General features: G+C 42.1%; 1 protein-coding gene across 1 annotated transcript; it reads left to right on the top strand.

Annotated features, from left to right (window-relative positions):
* Positions 1–6,230: 6,230 nt before the first annotated feature.
* On the top strand, positions 6,231–10,677 carry LOC125006949 (transcriptional repressor scratch 2-like). Its single transcript, XM_047583482.1, has 2 exons — positions 6,231–6,636; positions 8,181–10,677. Exons 1-2 carry the CDS (start codon positions 6,474–6,476, stop codon positions 8,990–8,992), a joined length of 975 nt encoding a protein of 324 aa, XP_047439438.1. The 5' UTR covers positions 6,231–6,473; the 3' UTR covers positions 8,993–10,677.
* Positions 10,678–20,617: the final 9,940 nt, after the last annotated feature.

Below are 20,617 nucleotides of genomic sequence, written 5' to 3'. Positions count from 1 at the left end.
TCCATGAGTTCATCAATTGTCTCTGCACTCATGGTTGGTGACAAAGCTATAGCCTCCATAAGCTTGGCACAGGTATTTTTATTTATGTACCTTTTTCTAACAGACACAGAGGTTAACTGAATGTTTGGAGTTATCTGCAAGTCAAAAGAACACACAGAAATGATCAGAAAGAGCCAAGTCCTTAATATCAACCAAAGAAATGTCAACACCTTTTGAGATAACCAGATCCAGGGTGTGTAACCTTTGGATCACCCTTTACTAAAAAAAAAAAAAAAAAGATTCAAAAGACCTAAAAATAACCAAATTAAGGTTCCTTGCACTGAAATACCGATTTAAAAACCACCCTTCTTACCGCTTCGACACTTATTCATTGTTGTGACGAAATGGGAGAGAAAGAATCCAGGCGCAGGACTCAGATGTTCAGGCTCAAACAGAAGTTTTAATAATAAAAGAGCTTGAGCAAAAATGGAGGACTGGCAACTGGAAGAACTGGCAGTGAATGGTAGAGTGGAGAGTCCTTAAGTATGGTTCAACATAGCGAGAGATGTGAAACAGGTGGGAAGGCAGCCCAGCCCCAGCGTAGCAATCAGCAGCTCACTCCACACACCTGAGGTGAGAAAAGCAGACATGAAAGTAAACCAAAAGAGGGCAACAAGTCACCTCCTAAAATTCATAAAACTGAAATTTGTTGGTGCTGCCAATTGAGAATGGTGGCACAGCTACATTAAGTCAGCCATGTTTCACTAAGAGGTCAAAAGTCTACATTATAGGTCAAAATGATGTCATTCACTAACAGAGATTTGTTGGTTAGTGATCTGATATTGAGTATGGCTAACCTTGTGGAGATAACAGGAGGCACTCGTGAGGTTCGGGGTTGACAAGCTATACTCCGTAGATTGGTAGATTTAATTGAACCCTTTTTATTTCTCTAGTTTAACCACTTTTCTGTTACCTGTCATCACAGGGATAGAGAGGACTGTCTGAACTCCATACTGCCCTGATTATTCCTGAGGAAGAACATTGTTGATTTCATTATTGCAGCCTGGACCTGGCACATATCATTCAGACTCAGAGATACTGTATGATGATTCGGAGGAGGTGAGGGGACTCAGTGGCTTTTGGTCGAGGGTTGTTTCTGAGGTGGTGGAGTGGGAGGGGCTGGACAATGGGGGAGGTTAATGAGGGAAAATATGGGATTTTGGTGTGGTGTTAATTGGATTCCAGGAATTGGATTCCATGCAACAAGGCTCTTCATCCTGTCGGTGAAATCCAGAAGTGGGGAGTCCAGACTAAGTCGAGAGTTGGAAACAGGCTGGGGTTTGGGGGGTTGAAGTTGGGAGTCTCCTGTTGGTGCTAGGGGAGACTCTATTTGTTGGGCTGTTGGGGCTGGAGGAGACTCCATTTGTTGGGCTGTTGAGGTTGGGGGAGACTCTACTTGATGAGCTGTTGGAGCTGGGGGAGACTCCTCTTGTTGGGGTAAGAGTGATGATGTTGCCGGTTCTTTCTTGATCCGCTGTCTTCCATGGTCAGTCCTTATCTCAGTGCCCTCAACAGAGCACAGTCTTATCTGTTGTTTTGGCTTTTCCTGCTTCTTGTCCTTGACAGGGGCTGCTGATGTGTGACGCAGAGAATAAAAAATGTTGCTTAGCAGCTGTACTCCTACTGTACTCCTGACTTGTTAAGGCAAGATCCATCTGCCTTAAAGAGGTGCCTGCGTCCCCAAAGGATGTTAAAATTGTCAATAAAGTTCATTGACTGAGCAGCACACGTGTCTTTGAGCTATCTGTTTGGCATCATCAGCCTGCTGAATCTCTCATCTCCTCGCCAAACTGTCGGGAGGGGTCCACTGAAAAACACCTCAGTATTTAAACACCGAGCTTTGCTCATCAGATCAATAAAATCTCATTTTAATACCTTCAATTGTTGCTTAACAACATCAAGGGCAAGTGTCAGATGCTCAGAAGCAATGTTTAGAATCTTCTGTGAGATTATCAGACACCATGTCGTTGGTATAAGAGTACTATGTGGTGTTTTTCTTGGTGCAAAATCATTTTATTTCATTCACAGCTCTGTCACCCACTATCAGAGTTTGAGGCCTAGTGGTTAGCACTCAAGCAAAGCAATACATAACAAAAGAGCCCAACAACATCCAAGGATCTACCTCAGTTAAAGTCAGTGTTCATGACAACATCACAAGAAAGAGACAGGGGGAAAATGGCCTGGATGACAGAGTTCCAAGACAAAAACCACTGCTACGCAAAAAGAAATAAAAGCGGTCCATGCTGGAAAATCCTCCAATGTGGCTGAATTACAACAATTACGATATTTTTGTCACAGCACTTGTTAGTGGGCGGGATATAAGTAAGTGACTATTTTGTTCTCAAGATTGATACATTAGAAGCAGGAAAAACAAGCAAGAGTAAGGATTCAAGTGAGTTTGACAAGGGCCTCAGAGCATCTACAAAACTACAGTTCTTGTGGGGTGTTCCTTGTCTGCACTGGTCAGTATCTAACAAAATTGGTCCAAAGGAATACCCCCAATTGGTATGTGAGCATCAGAACTGGACCACGGAGCAATGGGAGGAGGTGGTCTGGTCTGATGTTTAACGTTTTCATTCACGTGGATGTGTGTGCGTCCCATATCTGGGAAACACATTGCACCAGGATGCACTATGAGAAAAAGGTAAGCTGACAGAGGCATGTTCTGATGGGAAACCTTGAGTCTTGCTATCAGTGTGTCGTGTACCTAAGCATTATTGCAGACCATGTATACCCTTTCATGGAAACAATGTTCCCTGATGGTTGTGGAATCTTTCAGCAGGAAAATGCTCCCTATCACAAAGTACAAATGGTTCAGGCATGGTTTGAGGAGTAACAACAATGAATTTGAAGTGGTCCTCTAATTTCCCCAGATCTCAAAACAATTGGGCATCTGTGTGACATGCCGGACACGCAACTCAGATCTATGGAGGCACCATTTTGCAACTTCTTGGACTTAAAGGATCTGCTGTCTTGGTGACAGATACCACAGCACACCTTCCGAGGGTTTGGGCAGCAAATAGGACCAACACAATATTAGGAAGGTGGTCATAAGTTAAGTATGCATATCGAAATACATAAACAAATCCCACATGACAAGTATAAATAATTTTATATACTTCCATTTTATAATAACAGCTGTAGCTCGCCTATTGCCTCTCCTCCCGACTCTGAAATCAACCAGAGCAGACTCAATCACTTCACCTGAGTCCTCTCTTCTTAGTGATCTCTACTTGTGTGAGACTTTAACCAGTCACTTTTAAGCTGACTTGAGGTGTTTGAGGATGCAAGTAAGATAAATCTCAGCAGAGCTTTTCTGCACAAAGCTGCTTGGTTTAGAGGAAAGAAAAAAAGATGAAAGAAAAAAAAAACATGCAGGGTGAAGAGGGGAAATTCTCATTTTCCCCACTTAGTTAAGTGCTGATTAAAAGTAAAGAGAAAATCACTCTTATTCATGGGCGTGCAGCTGCCTCATTGTCAGATGGCAGAGTGAAAGATTTCTGTGGAGTTGCTGAAAAGGTGCCTCGGTGAAAGGAACCTGCGTTTATTTGTCAGGCCTCTCACTAATGACTGGATGTGATAAATAGAAATTATCTCACTCATCGCACCTCAACAGGCTGACACACAGACTCTCTCCAGACATCATATACACAAGGACTGAAATTACTTTTAGCAGAAATATTTAGTTCCTGGGTGGGTCTATTTGTGACTGAGTAGCAGAAGCACTGAACATATAGGACTTTAGTCACCTATGGTAACAATAAGTAAGAAAGTATAGAAAACATCAGTACATTGAAAATGGGGTCATGAGCAGTCAGTACATGTTTGAGAAAAAAAGTGTAAAGGAAACAATAAGTTGTCCAATGAGTGTTAAAACCATGGACTGTATGAATTATGAATGGACGTCTCGCCACTAAAACAAAACTTATGCAAAGAAATGACACTTGAACATGCATCAACATTTCAACTACCTAAAATGACAGAAACCACCCTTGAGAAAAAAACATACCCTGCACCCCTAACATACATATATAAAAATACAATACATAATAATACATTTAAGTTTTGAGGTTATTTTTAATCAGCAACATTGAAATACTTTGATTTCATTTTACCCTGTACCAGTGATTATTTCTCTTCTATGCAAATGTCACTGTATGAGGAACTGAATAAAAATCCCCCCTCATCAACATCTGCCTGTGAGATTATATATTTTATATCAGTCTGTCAGGCTGAACCCATAGAGCCATCTGTCAGCAAACCGTCCAAGCTGCTTTTAAGCTGTTGCTCTATCGGTGGCTAACAAAATGTGACCCTGTGACTCCTCAGGCACCCTGAGGTCAGCCTGACACAGCCAACACGTCGGAAGTTACTGTGGGTCCTTTTAATCCTGGTGAGGAGTTTTTATGGTTTTTATGGGCGGGGGGCCGTCTGAGACATCTAAAACTGGCATAAAGAGGATGATTGAGATAAACTATCAGTACAGAAATGGAAGCAATCAGTAAAATGTGCTACTAAGTTGTTTTTTTTTGTTGTTTTTTTTTTTGTTGTAATTTTTATTCCAGATGTCAGAATTATTTGAATTATAGAAAATTAAATTCAACTTCATGCTCAAATGTCCCCCAGACATATGAACTTAAGAACAATAAGCGGGATGTCTTTTAAGATCAATTAAAAATGATGTTCAATAGTTGTTGAGGCCATTATTAATATTACTGTAGTCTTGCTAACTAAAAGACATGGCAGAACTGTTCCATTGGATTATTTAAGAGTGCAAAGAAAATGTCATTTCTGCAGTAATGCAGTACCTGTGGTTTTTAAAAGGCATCCAATCCAGCTTTATTTTTAAAGCATGTTACAATCCACCAAAGTGTACCTAATTACTGCAAAGAAGACATAAATAAAAGATATAATAAAAAAAAACTAAAAGCATTAGTAAAAAAGACAACAGTAGCCATAAACAATGAACAACAATAAAATAAGACACTGCCTGTCAACATCTGATAGGCTCTCCTATGTTGGGACTTGCGTTTGTGGATGGGTTCTTTGGTTTCCCCAAAGTACAAGTCTGTACATTCCTCACCGCACTGAACAGCATACACTACATTAATCTATTTCTGCCTGGGTGTTTTGTCTTTGGGGTGGACCAGTTTTTGTGTAACTGTATTACCGGGTTTGAATTAGACTGGAATGAGGTTTTTCCTGAAAATCTTCCAGAGTTTCTCCAATGCATCAGCTCAATTTGTTTACATTGAAATTTCAGCCAAAAAAAGCCTATCTTTGTTCTGAGGATTGATCAGGAGCTATTCCTCCTTTTCTTTCTTATTCACAACTCACAGTCGGAGATAAACCTTGCAACTTTCCTTATTTGAAGTCATAGGCCAGCCCTTGGATTTTTGAATATCCCAAGAATGAGATGTATGGATGGGATGTCATGCTGATGAAACATTTGTGGCTGCAGTGACGTCACAGGACAGAGGTGTATGTACAGGGCAGTGTAAAATGGGATTACTACCTCATTGAAAGACAATGGCGGACAAGATGTTGTGTGTGTGTAGTGTCACGCACATGCTTCTATTGTCAGCACTCCTTGCCAGTGAGACATCAGGGCAAAAGGAGGACGAGGAGGGGGGAAGACAAGGTTCTGTGTGTTTATACTTGTACAGCTATCTTTCTGAGGACCAGTTTAAGTTTTACACCATCAGATTGAGGACATTTGTGCAAAGTGAGGACATTTTGGCCAGTCTTCACTTCTTTATGAGGCTGTTTGAGGGTTAAAGCTCAGTTTTAGGGTAAAGGTTACAATTACGTTATGGTTAGGGTTAGGGTTAGGCGTATGGTTAGGCAATTAGTTGAGATTCTTAAGGTTGGGGTAAGGGGCTAGGGAATGCATTATGCCAATGCATGTCCTCACAAAGATAGCCATACAAACTTATCGGTGTGTGCGCTCATGTGGGGCGAAGCAGACGGCTTGTGGTAACTTGATGTGTGTCCCTGGGGATATTTGATGGATTAATGCTAAGCAGCTCCCTCTTCCAAGGCACCACCTGATCTTTGGGGCTTGTGCCCTACATATAAAAAGCTGCACTACTCTGCTGAGCTCAGCTAGTTCAGCCATCTCTCTCTCTCTGTCTGTCTGTCTCTGTCTCTCCCTCCCTCTGTCTCTCTCGCTTTCTCTCTGCTTCTGTCTCTCTCTTACCATTTTTTGTTTTCCTCTCCATATTCTCTGCTCCTTTCTTTGCACCACACCCCCCACCCCCACCCCTCCTCTGCCCTATCTGGCTTTAAACTCCTTTTCCAAGTCTCATCTGCTTGGTCCATTCAAGAAGGCCGCATGGAAACTCTTCTTTTTCTTTTTTTTTATAACAGTGTTTACATTTTTCTACGAGACTTTAGTTTTTATCTTATTTACGAAAAAAAAACCAAGGATAAAAATGCCTCGCTCATTTCTGGTGAAGCAGCCAAAGGTTCACAATTTCTCGTCTTCCAGCTACCACCATCAGTACCACCAGCAGCAGCACTTGGATGACTCTTACAGTCTGACACATGCCAACACTGAATCGCCCACCAACGTGGCAGTGCATCTGACTGAGAATGGTGAGTGGGAATTATTGTTTTACTGCATGTATTTCTGCCATGTACGTATTTTGGTTTTGTTGATTGTAGGGTGTTCCATATAGGTTTTGCCTGCCCAAAAAAGTGGCACAAAATGCTAAAATAACAAACAGAAAATCATGTTGTAGGGTTTGTGCAGTTGTGTTTGCCACCAAATCTCTCTTAGACACTCCCCTAAATCCCCGCAGACAAGGCTAACCCCCCCTATCGTATGTCTCAGGGCTTTTCTAACTCGGCTGATGCTAAATAGTAATCAGGTCATCTTGGTTCAATCAGCTTAATATCCAAACCAGATCACACAGCAACTTAATAGCAATTGTGTGCGTGAATGACTTAGATATATTGTGGTAGGAATTAGGCCTTAAAATTGATGCTTTTCTCAGCTCTGTCTTGAAAGAAGGGAGAAAAAACACTCAGGAAGGTGCTGTCCTTAGATGGTGTCTTTTACCCTTGAGTTTCTCCTGTTATCATCCAACCTCCACATTTATTTTTCTATCTCTATCCATTTGATCCTGCAGAATGTCAGATAGCCACAGGGAGTAGGATTGCAGCAACTCAATCCATATGTGGAATGGTGAGAGGTTGTGGAACAGGGTTTTAGAAGGATGGGTATTGACTGGAAAATACAGAGAGCTGCAGGTAATTCAATAAAGTGCAACATGAGCAGGAGACTGGCAGACTGTAGATCTCCTCCTGTGGGATTTCTTACAGGACAGCTCTGCAATAAAAACAATGTGCAATGTGTGTTTGGCTTGGGGAAATGTCCAAATAAATGCATGGAGTGAGCAGATTCAGCCCACAACCGCCCTTCCCACCTCCACCCACCACCAGCAGCAGCATCACAGATCTTGTGTTTCGAGTTTAATCATTTGTCCCCCAGATTTAAGGTGCCAGCTGCCTACTCCCCTAGCTCGCCTTTGTGTGTGTGGAGAGCAAAATACCCCCCCCCCCCCCCCACACACACACACACACACTCCAAAGCACGCATTCTGACCAACCCTCCCTTTTCCTCTTTGCCAAATCATGACCTCCCACCTGTCACTCAGTCTCCCCATTACCATACATCAACACTCTCAAAAACACCAAAGATGGGGAATAATCAGCTTAAAATGATGTAGTGATTGAAGTAATTTCACTGCTGAGATACCCATCCCCTGCCTCCCTCCCCATCCCTCCCTTCTTACATCACAGATTTAGACGCTTCACTGCTGTCGCTTAGAGGCATAGGCATGTGAATCAATCAATCTCAGTGATTCTATTGCTCAGTCAGAGCACTGTGTTTGATTTCTATTCAGCCTTTGAGGTTTCTTCTTATGATAGCACTTGTTGGAGCTAGTGGAAGTAAAGTCAATTGGGGCACAACCAAGCACAAAATGCTCAAGTTTCATTCCTGAAACTTGCAGAAGCTTGAATGTACCAATAGTTCCCTACTCCTCACTGAGTAGAGCACCCGCCCTATGTGTTGAGGCTACAGCCCCCATGTGTTTTACATGTGTATTAATTAATGTCTTTTTTCCCCTTCACAGGCTACATCCATGATTACATCATCCCTTCAGTGTTGCAGAACACAAAGGGCCCAAGTCATGAGCAGATTGGTCTCCCCTCAGGGTCCCTATACTTCCCTGGAGGCAGCAGCGGAGAAGAGTTCTCTGACCATGACATGGAGAATCCGGACAGCCCCGTCTCCAGTGCCACAGTTGAGTCAGACACCAGTGGCCCTGAGCTGGAGATGTGCACTGTCAACGCCTTCCTTGTCTGTGACAACCCATCCCACTGGAGACCCGGCAAGAGGTGTCCTCACAAGGGCGGCAGCCATTCAGACAGTAGAAAGAGAATGCTCTCAGCAGACTGCAGCCCTGTTAAAGAGAAATCCAAAGGCCGCCACAAATGCAGCGAGTGCGGCAAGTCTTATGCCACATCTTCCAATCTGAGCAGACACAAGCAGACTCATCGCAGCCTGGACAGCCAGCAGGCCAGGAGGTGTCCCACCTGCCACAAGGTGTATGTGTCCATGCCAGCACTGGCTATGCACATGCTGACCCATGACCTGAAGCACGGGTGTACGGTGTGCAGCAAGGCCTTCAGCCGGCCCTGGCTCCTGCAGGGCCATATGAGGTCTCACACTGGAGAGAAGCCTTTCGCCTGTGCCCACTGTGGTAAAGCCTTTGCTGATCGCTCCAACTTGCGTGCTCACATGCAAACGCATTCTGTCTTTAAGTACTACAACTGCAAGCGCTGCCACAAAAGCTTTGCTCTCAAGTCTTACCTGAACAAGCACTACGAGTCAGCCTGCTCCAAAGGGGATCACGCAGAGGGTGAATGTAGCTTTGAGGATTGAAAGGGAAATAGGCACCGTCTGTTTCTTATTTTGACATTTTTTTGGTAGTTCATACGTCAAAGTCAGAGAAAAGCTTACATCTTCTCTGGCTTGTCACATGCACGTCTCCTTCCCTTGCCTTTTTGATAAAAGCAATAACCTCACTTCAGGTTCTTCAGGAATTATTATGTAAATAAACAGATAAAATATTTTCTATTCTTTTTTTTATAAATTGAATTGCAATAATTTACATTATTTTCTGCTTATACTGCTCTTAATTTACCTCAAAGTGCTCTTGTTAGGTACATAATGAACATGTGTAATTTATTAACTTATTTAACTATTTTTTTGCCACTCTGAAGATTATTTATTTATTATTGGTTGATATATTTTTGCATTTGACATGGATTTGTTAGAAGCCATGACTGGGATTTGTTGAGAACAAAAGCCCGAATATTTTATCACACACTATATTTCGCTGTATGATCAATTTGATGACATACATTTTTTTTGTTATTGAAATGCGCCTGAAATATCCTTTTATAAAACTCAGTTATTAAGATCTTGAATGATTGTTCTTTTCAGCTATGGACCTGGCATTATCTTTCTCAGAGATTTTACTATCAAGTTTATTTCTGCACCAAGTCAAACAAGAAATGGCACAAATACTGAAAGTGACTAATGGTGTGTCACACACACAGGTGTTAAAGCTGACTGCACCATATAAGGAAGTGTACCTCTGATAACAATAAGATGTCAGCATTACTTAACTGTCATTCAAATGAGAAAATAAGGGTCAGAGGTCATTAAGAGATTGTTTCAGAGAGATGTGGGTACTGCTGGTAAGACAGATAACTCCCAAATAAGCCAAGTAGCTAAGTAATGTCATTACTTAGCTGGAATGCTTCTCAATATAGTGACATACAAAGTACTGCAAGTAGAAATCATATTACTGTCATGCATTGCAAAATATTTATAGATAGATAATAATTTGTTGCATCCTTCCTGTTCGGATTTGTCCTAAAGTAATTTTAGTCGTCACAGTTTCTTTCAGCATATAGCAGTTTATCATAATCATGTCAGTTTTAGAGAGTGAGGAGGTTTTGTTTGAGTCCATGTTGTTGTCCTGGCTTCTCTCTCACTAATGTGACACTTTTTACGACACACAGTGCAAAACTACATTTCAGACAGTCGTTTGCACAGCATGAAAAATGACCAGGAGAGGGGGCCACCATGTAACCATGTAAACACTACACAGCTACAAACTCCATGGTGTTGAAACACTTGGCTTTCTTCTAAGGAATCAGTGTGGCATTTAAAACTGACATTTTCAGAAACATGGAAATCTACAGCAGGGTGTATCATCCGTGATCACAGTCAAACCTTGCACAAGACTGCAGTGGGGCTGACTACAGGATGTGCTGTAGGTCATGTGTCATGAGAACAGGGCTTCTGGTCCAGACCAGACAGGGCTACGCCCTTGGTGGCCCCCAACCACTGACTCTGGGGAAGTGCAAGTATGTGTCTCAGTAAACCGCAGACTGGAGATGCTATTTTCAGACACAATGGCCACGATTAGAAACACATATTCATGTCATTATGTATATAGGCATGTGTACATACAGATACCACATATCCATATATAGGAAAGATGGGTCAACTTAGCGTGATGGGGAAATAAAAAAAACAAACAAAAAAAAAAACAAGCCTCAATGAGCCCAACAGTAACATTGGGATAGTATTAAAGAAAGTATTAATTTTCAGAGCTATTCAACAGTAATCAATATTTCTGATCAAATAACTATGTATAATGTGACAGGAAAAAATATCTCACAACTGAAGAGTCCCATCAACTCTGTGTTGAAGTGTTGGTTTTATTGCTTCATTTCCACAAGTTCTGCAAAAAAGTTCCTTTTTCATATTATTTCATATTGTTTCTAATCACAGTAAAACTTCAGGATTCATAGATGTGACCATGAACAAGCTTGGTCCTGGTCACTGCTCCTATTACTCAAGATATCCTATGCTCATAGACAAACTCATATAACACTCCGTGTTACTCAGTTTTGGGAAAAGGGTTAGGGTTAGGGTCTGAAGATGTCTGACTGTTTTCTGTTTTATACTGTGAATATATTATCTTTTATTATCTTTTAATTAATGACAATATAATACATCACTCCAGAAGGCTTGAACTTTTTTCTTGACATACAGACGAATCCGTAATGTATGACAAAATGCAAATTGAACCCACTTGGCCCCCTTTCATTCAGTGTGTCCAGAGTCTGAAAATAGCTTCTAGACTGTAGGATATAGCCATGAAGACATGGACTCACATTGTACAGGACATGTCATCAAGCACATAACTTCCACCTAAGACAAAGAAGCTGAGCTCTTTTTATAGCCTTCTTTATCAGATCTCAAGCCATGCTTTACACCATTGTGATAAACACAGGTGACCAATGGAGGCCTTGACTAGAAGATCCCAGGTGACTCTGGGGGAAACCAAAAGACGTGGGCCTGAACTCAGCACATACAACATTACAAGACACGGCAGTCTTCTCCAAAAGAGTCACATGTGACTCAATGTCTTGTGCGAGGGGTTGCCTTAATGTCCCGACTTAAGTCAACCCTAACTTAATGGACCTTTATAGATCCCATGGGAGATGGTTACACTAGTTTTTCAATCCTAGGATCAAGAAAGACCTGTTCTTCTAGACACTAGACTGAGGAAGCAGTCTTGGTCTCACTCATATTTAGGGAATGCCCACATACATGCGTGAGTCACCTGCCAACCCGTGCTGGGCCACATCAAGAAGAATTGATGACTCCCGTCTAATAAGGGCTCAACTGTTCTTTTACTCTATGAATATGTGTCTTACCGCAGACGTCTCTCCTCTATTGGGACACCCTTACCCCCCTGGACTCTCCCATCTCTCCAGAGATCTACACAGCACTGAAGTAATAAAATATTCAGCTGCAAGAATATAACTGCATCAATCTCATATAATGTTGACACCCTTTGGTTTTTTAACTATGTAGACAAATGCAGACAAGGCAGACAAATAAATGAGACATATCCTTGGAAGTGTGCTGTTTTCTTCAACAATGATGACGAAATTATTTCATCAACGCCCCTTTTTATCATGACGGTAACGAGACAGTGACGAGCTAAACATGACTCTTTGATGACTAAAACGTGACGAGATGTGTGTTAGTTTTCGTTGACGAGACAAAACCGGGCGTAAGTGTTAGTGGGCGGTATTTCAAAATGCATGACATTTCTGCCTGTTCTAGTGCGTGTAATCTGTCTGTCAAAAACAATGCTGCTGCATCCTATAAAATAAAGTCACAATTGCCAAAATAAGATTGTATCTGTTCTTGGGGGGGGGGGGGGGGGGGGGTTGGATGGCATTGCCTTGGCCTCCAGTACTACTGTGAAAAACCTTGGTTTTTCCAGGATATGTCCTTTAATTCTCACATAAAGCAGGTAACCAGGACTGCTTTCTTTCACCTTCATAATATCATCAAAATTAGGAACATCCTTTCTCAGAGTGATGCGGAAAAACTAGTTCATGCATTTGTGTCTTCCAGGCTGGATTATTGTAACTCGTTACTGTTTGGCTCCAAATAGCTCTTTAAAAAGCCTTCAACTGATTCAAAACACTGTAGCAAGAGCACTGACAGGAATTAGCAAAAGAGATCATATTACTCCAGTTTTAGCTTCTCTTCATTGGCTCCCTTTAAAAATAATTGAATTTAAAATCCTCCTCCTTACATACAAGGCCTTGAAAGGCCTAGCTCCATCATATCTGATAGACCTCATAGAACCATATTGTCCCAACAGATCACTATGATCTCTAAGTGCAGGTCTACTTGTGATTCATAGAGTTTCTAAAAGTAGAATGGGAGATAGAGCCTTTAGCTATCAGGCTCCTCTCCTGTGGAACCAGCTCCCAGTTTGGGTTCGGGAGGCAGACACAGTCTCTACTTTTAAGGTCAGGCTTAAGACTTTCCATTTAGACAAAGCTTATAGTTAGGGCTGGACTTAACCATTCCTTAGTTATGTTGCTATAGGCCTAGGCTACAGAGGAACAATGCACTGAGGACATGTCCTCTCCTCTTTCTTTTTTGGCTCCTGTCCTCTAATATCTTATAATTTTATTTTCTATTACTAACCACTGTGTCTCACTCCCCCTTCCTCACTCAGACGTTTGTTTATCTTCTTTCTCTCTATCTTCTCTGTTTCTACCTGGCTGGCCTTCGGCAGATGGGTCCCTCCATATGAGCTGGGTTCTGCTCAAGGTTTCTTCCTGTTAAAAGGGAGTTTTTCCTTGCCACCGTCGCCCTCAGGCTGCTCTGGGGGTTTCAGGCTGGTTTTTGTGAAGCGTCTTGAGACAATTTGTATTGTTATTGGCGCTATAAAACTGAAATTGAATTGCCATCTTGCGGGATCTTTGGGAATCCTAAGATTTCCATGTTGCTTGTTCCTGACTATTCTACCATCCTGGGGCACAACAGCCCCAGGTTAATTAGTTAGTTGCCCATAGTTGTTAGCCAAATAGTTAGCTCCCAGAACTCTATAGCTTTATCATAGATAAATAAACGACATCAGTAGTCACAGCTGCCCTGGGGCAGAATGATGGACACATGGCTGCCAACTCACCAACCACCAGACATAATGGACAGAGCTCTACCTCAGCCTCCTGAGCTACTGCCAGGAGGCTGCCAGTTATAGGAGAAAGCAGCAAATTATTCCTAGTTATTCTTATTTCTTTTCCTTTCAGTCTACTCAAAAAATGTTTATTTTTTTAGTACAATAACTTAAGAATGGATGAATGAATTAAATCTTTATTTCAAACATTTAATACAAAAAAAACAAGAAAACAATATTTGAACAATTTTTACCTAATATGATCGAAAAGCAGTAGGAAGAAGCCTTGCTTATGCTTATTTTATCCATTTAACATTGACTTCCTGTGTTTGTTTTTTCACACGTTTCCATGCTCAAAACTAACCTAGCCCTAACATGTATATTTAGACATATTCATACCTTCCTTCTTCCCTATGCCTGGTGAACACCATGTGTTTGTACCACTTCTTAAACTTGCTCATGCTTGGACATTGCTTTAGTTATTAATGTAAGTCAGAATTAATTTTAAGTTGTGCTCACTGAATACACCTCTATGTTGAATTAAGGCAGAAATATAAGTTGAAAATTCATGTACTATAGAGTTGGGACATTTATTTTCATTTAGACCAACACGTTAAATTAGCTACTCATAATATATACACATAACATTTTTTTTTTTTTGTGCAGAAACAGCTCTTAATTTTAAGCTATACTTACTAACCCCATGAATTATTTCTTAGAATGTTGAATTAAGGCAGAAATGTCTGTTGTCTGCATTAACTCAGCTATCTTACATTAAATAACATCTGAATTATTCAACATCAATACTTTTTAAAAAAAAAAAAAAAAAAAAAATCAAAAATAGATCTTCAGATTCTGTCAGGCCAGGCTCAAAGCAGGACTCAGATGCAGAGGAGTGGCAGTTAAGGTGACTTTATTTCACAGAATCAACTGGGTGAGGATACTCGAACAGCGTGTAAATAAAAGTGCTATAAAACAAACTCCTGACATGGCTATGAAATCTTATCAAAGTAAAATCAGGAAAAAAAAAAACAAAGATACTCACAGCTATGAAAGCTTACAAACAAAAGGCGCTCCAAAAGGGTGGAAACTCACAATACTAACTACACTAACGAACAAACTAACCTGACTAATGGGAGGGGAAAAATAAAACCCTGACAAACAAAAGGCACTCCAAAAGGGAGGAAGCAAAACATGGTTAAGAAAACTAGGAAAACAAAGAATCACTCCAAAAATAATGGGAGGATAAGCAAAGAAAGACTAAACACAAAATCACTCCTGAAGGAGGGAAAAAAACTGCTATCTCTGAACAGAAACCTAATCACTAGAACTAAGCAAGGATGTTACAAAGAAAAATCACTCTTTCGAGGTAAACTCAAGGCGGCGTGGCAAGGCAGACTGTGGCATGGGTAGAACAGACAAAAATTATGAACACACTGGCACAAGACAAGGGAGACGCAGACTACTTAAACACATGGAGGGAAGGGAGCACCAGGTGGACACAATTAATGAATCAGGGAAGGCAATTAGACTGGTGACACATGAGGAAGGACAAGTGACCTGAAACGAGAGGAAACTTACTTTCCAAAATAAGGCAGGAAATGACGAGACAAACACACCAAAATAAGACATGACCACACCGCAGTGTGACAGATTCCCCCTGATCCCGACACAAATCTGTAAAAACACCTTGTAACAACTCGTACAATATAAAGTTATTCACTGAGTACACCACACAGGGTAAAAATATGTTTTAAATGGGTTTCACAAAGTCTAATATTTGTCCACACTGCACACAAAACACTACAGACACCTATAGGCCGCATGGGAATGCACACCAATTAAAACATTCTGGTATGACTTTGACAGTCTTTCCTCTGTTTTAGGCTGCCACATCCCATTACTGCCTCAACTCTGCTTACTAGGTGACACATCTAATATCAGTCTAAACAACGCATCCAACAGAAACCTCTCCTTAACCTTAATCATCGCTTTTCCATGAACTGGAAATCAAGGAACACAGTCAACATCCCACTTTGGAAAAATGTACTTACGGATTAAATATCAATGGGAAAATCATCTGCTTAAATCAAAAAATGAACTAATGAATTTATTGCAATCTGGAATCCACAGTTTTTTTCCAATTGCTAAAACACAATTTTTCAAACTAGTGGGTTTTTTTATTAAAACACTTAACACAATTCACAGAACCACACACCCAAACTGCAAAATATCTCCTATAGCCTGCAAAATAAAGCACTCCAACCAAAACTGCATATAGCATTGTCAAAATCAAACTTTTGCACCAAGTGGCACACACATCATGCATATTACCAGATTTTTGTCTAAACAACCACACACTGTTGGGCATAATGTAAAGCACTCTCATCTTTAGTATGCTTGCCATAATACTAAAATAGTTCAACTTGTAGAAAATTCACATGCACAGGAATATTTGCAGATACACACATGCTAAAAAAATAAAGAAAAACACCATCTGTCACTTTTTAATCGAATGAATTTGATGGATCAAAGTGGGCGTGACCGATCAAGTGTGTGTCAGCAATTTTCAAAGTGGGCGTGACTGAGGAAGTGGGCGTGACTGAGGAAGTGGGCGTCAGCAACTTTCAAGGTGGGCGTAACCAACGTTGATTGGATGTTGTGGCATTTCACTTTCCTTGGAGGTAGGAAGTCGGGGTCTGTGTGAGAATCTTTTTAAGATGAGTCAGCGGGGTCACGACCCCCCAGTCACACACATAGGCAGATACACACGCGCGCAGACCCCAGTCACACACATACACACACACACACACACACACACAGACACAGACACACAGACATGTTTCTATGAAAGTCACGTGATGCCACCCGACCCCGCCCATGCTTCCGGCCAAGTGAAAAGCTAATGATAACCGAAGATCGTTGTAGTCCATTCTCCAGTCCGCGCCTGACTTGAAAAATAAAAATGAGCAAGAGAACTTACACATCCGGTATCATTAGTGAGACGCCTGTGAGCGTCATTCAGGAAGCCTTGCCAGGGATGGCGCCGAGAAAACTGATGGTGTTTAAGTGCAGATTCCAGTAGCCGCCAACGGGCCCTCTCCAGGAAGAGTGGCGTTTGGAGACGGGTGAGAAATTTGGCTATTCTTTCAACTATCACACCGCTGAAGTCTGTATGTATCATCTCTATCCGGGACAAACCTTCAGTCCTGACACACCGAATGCCATAATCACTTCCAATGACTGGGGAGTACTGAACGGCTTGGTGGCCAGATGCATGAGAGGCGAGAGCATTCCATCTTGTGTCATGCTAAACGAAGAGGGAGAAGTCCATTTGAAGGAGGAGGGGGATGCCTTTGAGTTCCATGAGGGAGAAGAAGAAATCAAAAAATTCATCAAGATAATATGGGAGACCAAATCTGACAGCTCCAGTAAATGGTTTTACGAGTAAAATTGGAGATGCACGGGAAGAAAAGTCCAGACGGCCACCTGGTGCTGGACCGTTTCAGCTCTGAAAATGGGGTATTTCTCAGGTGCCTGAGTGTGCCGGTTGTTGAGTGGATGAAGATGCTGGATGAATCGGCCGATCGCATCACCGCTCTATTCCAAAACAGTCGCCTCTGGAAAGATGTGACGCTGGTGAGAAAAGACATTTCTCATCTGTTTTAGGACTACAAGGCCACTCCCCCCAACCCGCTCACTTCCCTGACCACAGCATAAATTTGAACACCCGAGCCCCAGGTCCGAAGAAGACACCAACTTCAACTTTGAGCATCATGTCTCTCGCCTTTGACTCAACTCCACCTCCGTCTCCTCTCGTAGAGGAAGAGGTGACTCTACCACCCACTCCTCCTTCATCTCCTTTCGTAGAGGAAGAGGAAGAGGAAGAGGAAGAGGAAGAGGAGACTCCACCATCCACTCCGCCTTCATCTCCTGGGTCAGGCGTAGAAGAAGAGGAGAGCTCTGCGGTGTGCCTCCCCAAGCCTACTACTGAAGACCAGCTGGATGCTGGGGTGCTGTATTCCACCCTCCAAGAAAATATTAAAGCCGGGATCATCCATCTGCTGAACATTGTCCTGCAGGAGTTTCGTCGTGAGATCTGCTTCGGTTGTCAGGTAGACCACCCTAGCCAGACGAACCATGAGTGCCTCTTTGAGGTCCCCAGCTTCTTCTACAGGAGTCACTTTCACCGGCTGATGAGGAGACTCTGGACACCGAAGTTTATACCAGCCCTGCAGCAGCTGCTGACTAGCCTTCGTATCTCCGTTGATAAATCCAGAATTCAAGGTGCGGCTGAAGCCATGCTACATGACCTGAGGTCCTGTGAGAATATCTTTGAGACAATCGGTGAGCTGTACGATTCGCTGGTTGGAGAGTACATCATGGAAATAGCTCTACTTCGTATGGTCGCCGATACCTGGAGAGGAGCCTGAAAACCGCCAGAATAAATTTTAAATTTAGAACACATTCATCTTTAGATTACTTTTTTGAGTTTGTATGTGCATTTATCTACATCTTTGTCGTTGTTGTTTTTTGTTCTTTACCATGGGGAATTGTTTGAGAATAGTGTTCAGGGCTGTGAGGCTGAGGTACATCGTGTGGGAGCTATCTGCTATACTAGAGCAAGCTGTTGCCAAAAAAGTGAACGATGATAAAAAATTTAAAATCAGCGGTAGCCCGAAACCTGACGAAGTTAAAAAATTAGAAATGTTTTTGGATTTAGTACGTGCTCGGGCTACAAATGTTGAATGGGAAGTGTTTGTGCAAAAGGCTGTAACATCATTCTTTGAAAGCTCTGTGATGGATACATTCTGTGGTATAATCAATGATGATGAAACTGTTGAAATGAATGTGTTTCACCTGTTGGCACTTTACGCTCTGATCGTCGATGCATTGTCCCATTACGTTCAAGATCGGCTGAGTGATGATATCTTACAAATGCTGCAAACATTGCATGTTATTATACATCGGAAATTCACAGCCGCTGTTCTCATCCAAACCTGGAAAATGTTGAAATAATAATAATAATGATTTCTTTTCTGCCTTTTGTTAATAAACTATAAAGTCGAAAACAGTAAAGAGGTCTCGTCACTCTTTAACGTACGAGGGTGAAAGATGGAGAAAAAGGAAGAACGCCTGATGAAAAAGCTATATTATACACCTTCACACCGGGAAGTTTTGGAGGGGTAGAACGGCTTCAGAGAGCTGTACAGGACGAAGGCGGGGCTAAAGTAAAAATTGATCGAGTAAAAGATTTTTTATCAAAGCAGGATGCCTACACTTTACACAAACCGGCCAGGATACATTTTGCTAGAAACAGAGTATTTGTATCACGACCCCTGAACCAGTTTCAAGCGGATCTATGTGATATGCAAGCTTTAGCAGAGTTCAATGATGGGTATAAGTATTTATTAACGGTCATCGATATTTTTTCAGAGAAGGCATACGCTAGAGCACTGAAGACAAAAACGGGAAGTGAAGTGAGCAGGGCTTTTGCCTCGGTGTTAAAGGAGAGCAAAGTGCCTGAAAAGTTACAGACGGACGCGGGTAAAGAATTCTATAACAAGACTTTTAATGCTCTGATGAAGAAGCACGGTATTACTCACTTCTCCACCGCTAGCGACCTCAAAGCTTGCGTCGTCGTCAGAAGAGGGTTTTTACGTGACTTTACCCTCTAACGCCAGTCTCAATGTGTTTACTGAAAACACTATAGCCAGCTACCGAGTGGATTTAGCACAACATCTCCACCTGGAGGGCCCATGGCAGGTGGCACTGACGGAAATTTCCTATCCACACACGTGGTATAATACTCCTAAAGACAACTCTTTCTTTCATTGGATTGACGCGTGGGAACATGGCGCCCCGGAGGCGATTGACCCCGTTATCGAATTGGACGAGAAAAGATTTACCCTGCAAGTCAAACGTTTTGAAAGCGGATATTATGATGACAAAGAGCAGATCATGAAACAGAGAAACGCCTGTATGAGGGAAATTAACAGCGATGTTACTCTACTATATCACGAATGTAAACATAAGTTTCAGTGGCTAGGTAGCGGCCGTTATAGACTACGTTTTTTCCCTCCCATGGCCTATATGTTAGGATTAAAACCCGGTGAGTGGTTTACGAGCGGGTTACTCATTCAGTCTCCTCGAACCGCTGATATAAAAGCGGGGTTTTATCATATGTTCTGTTATAGCGACGTGGTTCAGCATCAGGCGGTGGGCGACGCTTATGCCCCGCTCTTAAGAACGGTTCAAATTGAGGGTAAATTTGGAGATGTTATTTCACACACCTTCAGCCCCACCTATTACTTACCGGTAGCAAAAAGACATATTGAAAACATCAGCGTCGAGCTCAAGACCGATCAGAACCGGCCGGTAGATTTCAAGTTCGGGAAAGTGGTTGCGACGTTACATTTTAAACCGTGTAAAACAGTGAGCTGAAAATGATGGTGGTGGAGCCTCACCCTGATCTTTATCGATTTGTAAGTTATTATGAAGATCAAGTGGGAAGTGGCCTGCCAGGATTTCATGGAGCCCCCATGATGTACGGTAGGGGGCTGGGATCCATATTTTCAAAACTATTTAGGTTTGTGACGCCGATGGTTAAAAAAAGTTTTACCATCGCAAAACCTCATCTTCAAAACGCCGCTAAGAACATAGCATCTGACATGGTCAGCAGGGTTGTTCGGCGCGTGAGAGGTTCAGAGGAAGAGAACCAAGAAGGATCAGGACTTATGCTTCTCGCTCGACGAGCCGGGAAGAGACCCCCGGGCGTCGCGTAGCAGCTCATAAAAAGCGCAAGTCAACCGCTAATAGTAATTCAGTGCAGAGAAGAAGGTCCAGAGGAAGGAAGGCCGAAGATATTTTCTCCTGAAAATGGCTCTATTACATCACAAATCACCAGAATGCAGCATGACGGAACTGGACTTATTTGCTGCTCCGGTGACGCAGATGTCTATCGAGCAGAGTCAGTATACAGAGATTTCCCCTTT

The sequence above is a fragment of the Mugil cephalus genome, chromosome 4, assembly GCF_022458985.1.
Source record: "Mugil cephalus isolate CIBA_MC_2020 chromosome 4, CIBA_Mcephalus_1.1, whole genome shotgun sequence".
NCBI classification, from domain to species: domain Eukaryota; kingdom Metazoa; phylum Chordata; class Actinopteri; order Mugiliformes; family Mugilidae; genus Mugil; species Mugil cephalus.
This window is presented reverse-complemented; position numbering and strand designations above follow the sequence as displayed.

Coding starts and splice junctions, on each gene's coding strand:
- LOC125006949 (XM_047583482.1), top strand. CDS start 6,474: ATGCCTCGCTCATTTCTGGTGAAGCAGCCAAAGGTTCACAATTTCTCG. Junction 6,637..8,180: donor AGTGCATCTGACTGAGAATG/GTGAGTGGGAAT, acceptor TCCCCTTCACAG/GCTACATCCATGATTACATC.